Here is a 4,780-nt window from a genome sequence, read left to right as displayed (position 1 = left end):
ACTTTCATGAGGACCTATTACCTCTCTAGACTATTTAATACCGTATTTTAAACATATATATTTGCCCAAGTGGACATAAAAAATAATGCAAATTTATAAATAGTAATGTGTCCACGTGGACACATATATACCTTTAAAATATACTATTAAATAGTTCAGGGGGTAAAAATACGGTATTAAATAGTTTAGGGAGGTAATATGTCCTCATGAAAGTTTAGTATCGCAACAACAAATCCGACCAAAGTTGAGGTATTTTTCAGACCCTTATCCCTTTTATTTTATACAAGAAATATTATTTTTTGGATAATAATTTTTAATTTTTAATTTTAACTAATACTAATAATTTATTTAATTTTTTATCAAGGTTGAATATTTTTGTCCATGTAGAGTGTGATGTGGCAATTTTTTAAAATAAAAGAGAAAGTGTATTACACACACCATGATGAAAGTGGTATAAAAGAGAGATGTGTGTTTCTCAAACTAAAAAGTGATAGTTTATGTATAAAACTCACACTCTCAATAGTTTAGGTATGAAAACTCAAAAAAATGGTATAGTTTAGGTGTGTTTTTGACATTTATCTCTAAATTATTTGGAAAAAATCCAAAATACGTGCTTATGAATAGATATAAAAAAATTTAGAGATTAGTTTCAAAAACACACCTAAACTATACCTTTTTTTTGAGTTTCATATCTAAACTATTGAGAGTGTGAGTTTCATACCTAAACTATCACATTTTAGTTTGAGAAACACACCTCTCTCATCATGGTGTGTGTAATACACTCCACATGGACAAAACATTCAACCTTGATAAAAATTAAATAAATTATTAGTATTAGTTAAAATTAAAAATTAACAAATTATTCTCCAAAAAAATAATATTTCTTTTATAAAATAAAATGTAAAATATTTTTCTTACCCCACTCCATCACTTCCTCTCACTGCCCTCCACCCCACTCCCACCCCACCCCTGCCATTTTTTAAAGTTTTTTTTTTGTTTAAATTTCTTTTATAAAAGAATTTAATTTTTTACTTCATCTCCCCCTCCTCCCCTCAAATACTAATTTAGATATTATTTTATTTAAAAATAAAAATTCTACCCACCCCACATAACCCTCCGCTTTCAATTTTTTTTTCCTCATTTTGTGTTAGATATATACATATCAAAAATATTTTTTACTTGCCACATCAAGATATTTTTTAATTTTTTTACTTATTTATGTTATATTAGGTATACTAGTAGAAAACTTTTTTTCTAAAAATATATATACGTACATATCTAACACAAAATTAGAAAAATGTAAAAAAATAAAATAAATAGGAGCGGTGGGTTAAAATAGGATGTTAATCTTAAATTTTTAATTAATATTAATAGTTTATTATTTAATTTTTGTCAAGATGAAATATTTTATCTATGTGAAATGTCATGTGTCAAGGTTTTTTCAAATAAAAGAGAGAGTGTATTACACACACCACTGATATTTGTTTCTCAAACTAAAAAGTGATAGTTTAGATATGAAACTAAAAAAAATGAGATAGTTTAAATGTGATTTTGACACTTATCTCAAAATTTTACTACTTTTTAAAGATGATGGGTGGGGTTCAACTGTTCAGGAACATAGTGTAGACTACTCCCAACTATTATGCATTGAATGTCCCTTAATTTGCTGTCTCTTTCATTTTAGGCATGTGATTCTGACACGAGCCACCTAATTCCTTGTGGGCCTTGTAGGTGGATGTTGGCATTACCCAACATGCAGAATATTTCTCTTGGGAATCGAATTCAAGATCTTGATTCTAATATTACTTGTTAGGATCAAACGCTTACCATCATATCAAAAGCTACGGCTGACAGCAAATGCACAACTTTATTTTTTAACTAAGTCCACCAAGAAAGCGTATATTCGATTATGACTCCGACTCGAGCCACCCAACTCCTCGTAGGCCTTGTCTTATGTAGGATGTTGGCATTCCCAGCACCATTTTAGAGGCAGCATTATAAAAGCCTGCTAAATCTTAAGGAATCAATATACACCAAAACCTCACTTTTCATCCTTATTTTATTTTTAAAAAAATATGGAGATCATTTATTCCTCTACTTACAACTTTGTTGCACTACTCATATTATTTTCCTTTTTGTTTACTCTATTTGACAAATTACTTAGAAAATCATTAGCAAAACAAGAAAAATTACCTCCAGGTCCATGGAGACTTCCCATTATTGGTAGTCTTCCCATTATTGGTAGTCTTCATCACTTGAGAGGTGCATTATTATTTCCACACCGTACCCTGAAAAATCTAGCAACAAAATATGGTCCGATTATGTACTTACAACTCGGAGAAATTCGTGCTGTAATCGTATCGTCCCCTAATATGGTGAAAGAAATACTAAAAACTCATGAACTCGCCTTTGCTACTAAGCCACAACTTACATCCATAGACATCACTACTTATAATTATAAAGACATTGCATTTGCACCATACGGTGATAAATGGAGACAAATGCGTAACATATGTGTCACGGAGTTATTAAGTACAAAAATGGTCAAGTCATTTAGTTCAATTCAGAAGGATGAGATTATGAGACTCCTCTCATCAATCCGATCCACTAATGGTTCTCATCTTGTCAACTTAACAGAACTAATTCTTCGGTATACAAACTCTGTGACTTGTAGATCAGCTTTTGGGAAAGTATACACGAATCAAGATCAATTGATAAATTTGTTGAGGGATGTGTTGGATACGTTAGGAGGATTTGATGTGGCTGATTTGTTTCCATCGTGGAAGTTACTTCACAAGATGAGTGGGGTGAAATCGAAACTCTTGAAGATGCATAAGAAAGTTGATGAAGCTTTGGAGAATATTGTTAATGAGCACATTAAGAATAGATCCCTTGGATGCAAGGGAAATGGTGAGAAATTAGTTGGAGGTGAAGATTTGGTTGATGTTCTTCTAAGAGTAAAGGAGAATGGTGAACTTCAATTTCCAATCACAAGTGATCACATAAAAGCAATCATTTCTGTAAGTCTGCCCTCTTAATTAAAGTATATACACGGTTAGTGTGAATAATTTTTTATCGCGTTATAAGCAAGTTTCCATAAAAATAATAATTATAATCTTGAAAATAGGGGAAGCTAGATTACTTAGCTTGTTATAATAGGTAAAAGTGTAATAGTTGATAATATAACTTTTTTTAGCACTAACATTATATATAGTACTTAAAAAACTTAAATTCAACATTCTAATATTTCTGTGTATATGTACTTATTTTTGTTGTAGGACATGTTCGCTGCTGGAACTGAAACTTCAGCTGCGACTATTATTTGGGCATTATCAGAAATGATGAGGAGGCCAAATATTATGGCCAAGGCACAAAATGAAGTGAGACAAGTCTTCAAAGGAAATACAACTATTAATGAAGACGATCTTGATAAATTGATATATCTAAAGTTAGTGATCAAAGAAACATTAAGGCTACATCCTCCGAGTACTCTACTACCAAGGGAATGTAGGAAACAAACGTATATTAATGGATATACAATACCTCCAAAGACAAGAGTACTAATAAATACATGGGCCCTTGGAAGAGATTCAGAAAGTTGGGACGACACTGAAAGCTTTATACCAGAGAGATTTGAAAATTCTCATGTTGACTATATGGGAAATTATTTTGAATTTATTCCGTTTGGTTCTGGAAGAAGGATTTGTCCAGGAATGCAATTTGGTTTAACTAATGTTAAACATCCTTTGGCTCAGCTCCTCTACCATTTCGATTGGGTGCTTCCATATGGAGCTAATCCAGAAGACTTGGATATGATTGAAAAAAATGGATTAAGTGCAGCTAAGCATAAAGATTTGTGTTTAATTGCCATAGAACACAAAGATGATGGCAAAGTTTGATGTTGTGCTTTAAATGATGGAAAGTCACAATATAGTACTATATGTGTAATTAATAATCTCCTTTAATTTTAGTTTGGTATATGTTTTAATTTGTGTCACACTTACATCTTTGTAAAATTAATGAGCAAATTAATAATAAGATCTACAGTTGTTTGGATCATATTTTCCTTTTCTTTTCTCTAATACACTAACATTAATGTTTTTTGTCCACATGAAGATCCCAGATTAAGTTCAATGCATCAAATCATATATATAACTTGTCGATAAATATATGAATTTTAAAAATGCTTAAGGAATTAACATGTGACTTTGTATCACATCATTCCCGTCATGAAAATAACAGTACTATTACATAGATCACCGATCGGATTATTAAAAATTGGGTCAAAATCAACGACCAAAATTGATGGATTGGATCGCTTTTTGGGCTTAAATATACCCCTGAAACTAATTGACAATACATAGATACCATTTATGCCTTGGTTAATACTAGCATTATGATGAACATAACTTACAAATTTGGAATTATTTGTTAGACTTGCCTTCTTTCCAAAATAGGGTCTCTGTTCCAAATTTGGAGTACTAGTGTATAATAGTTGTGATGCTTAATGTGATTGGTGCAATAGTGACTGAATGTTGATTATTAACAATTATGACACTGATAATTGTGAATGTGATTATATAAAGGTGATTGATCAGGATAGTTATAGTTAATGATGATAATAGTGACAAATTGATGATGATAATTGTGTATTGATAACTAATGGGCGATGATGGATAAAAGTGATAATGAAAAGTCATTTTACAAAAATCATTGAATAACCTCTTAATAGTACTCCATTAAATACTATCAACATGGTTCAAATCAATTCAAACCAATT

The 4,780-nt window shown here is 30.9% G+C and overlaps 1 protein-coding gene across 1 annotated transcript; it reads left to right on the top strand.

The window, feature by feature from the left end:
• The first annotated feature begins 2,075 nt into the window (after positions 1 to 2,075).
• On the top strand, positions 2,076 to 4,052 carry LOC102585698 (premnaspirodiene oxygenase-like). The gene is made up of 2 exons (XM_006365917.2): positions 2,076 to 3,020; positions 3,279 to 4,052. The coding sequence occupies exons 1-2, from the start codon at positions 2,076 to 2,078 to the stop codon at positions 3,897 to 3,899; spliced, it is 1,566 nt and encodes a 521-aa protein (XP_006365979.1). The 3' UTR covers positions 3,900 to 4,052.
• Positions 4,053 to 4,780: the final 728 nt, after the last annotated feature.

This window comes from Solanum tuberosum, unplaced genomic scaffold, assembly GCF_000226075.1.
Source record: "Solanum tuberosum cultivar DM 1-3 516 R44 unplaced genomic scaffold, SolTub_3.0 scf00593, whole genome shotgun sequence".
NCBI lineage: Eukaryota > Viridiplantae > Streptophyta > Magnoliopsida > Solanales > Solanaceae > Solanum > Solanum tuberosum.
The sequence above is the reverse complement of the archived record's forward strand: the minus strand, read 5'-3'. Positions and strand labels throughout refer to the sequence as shown.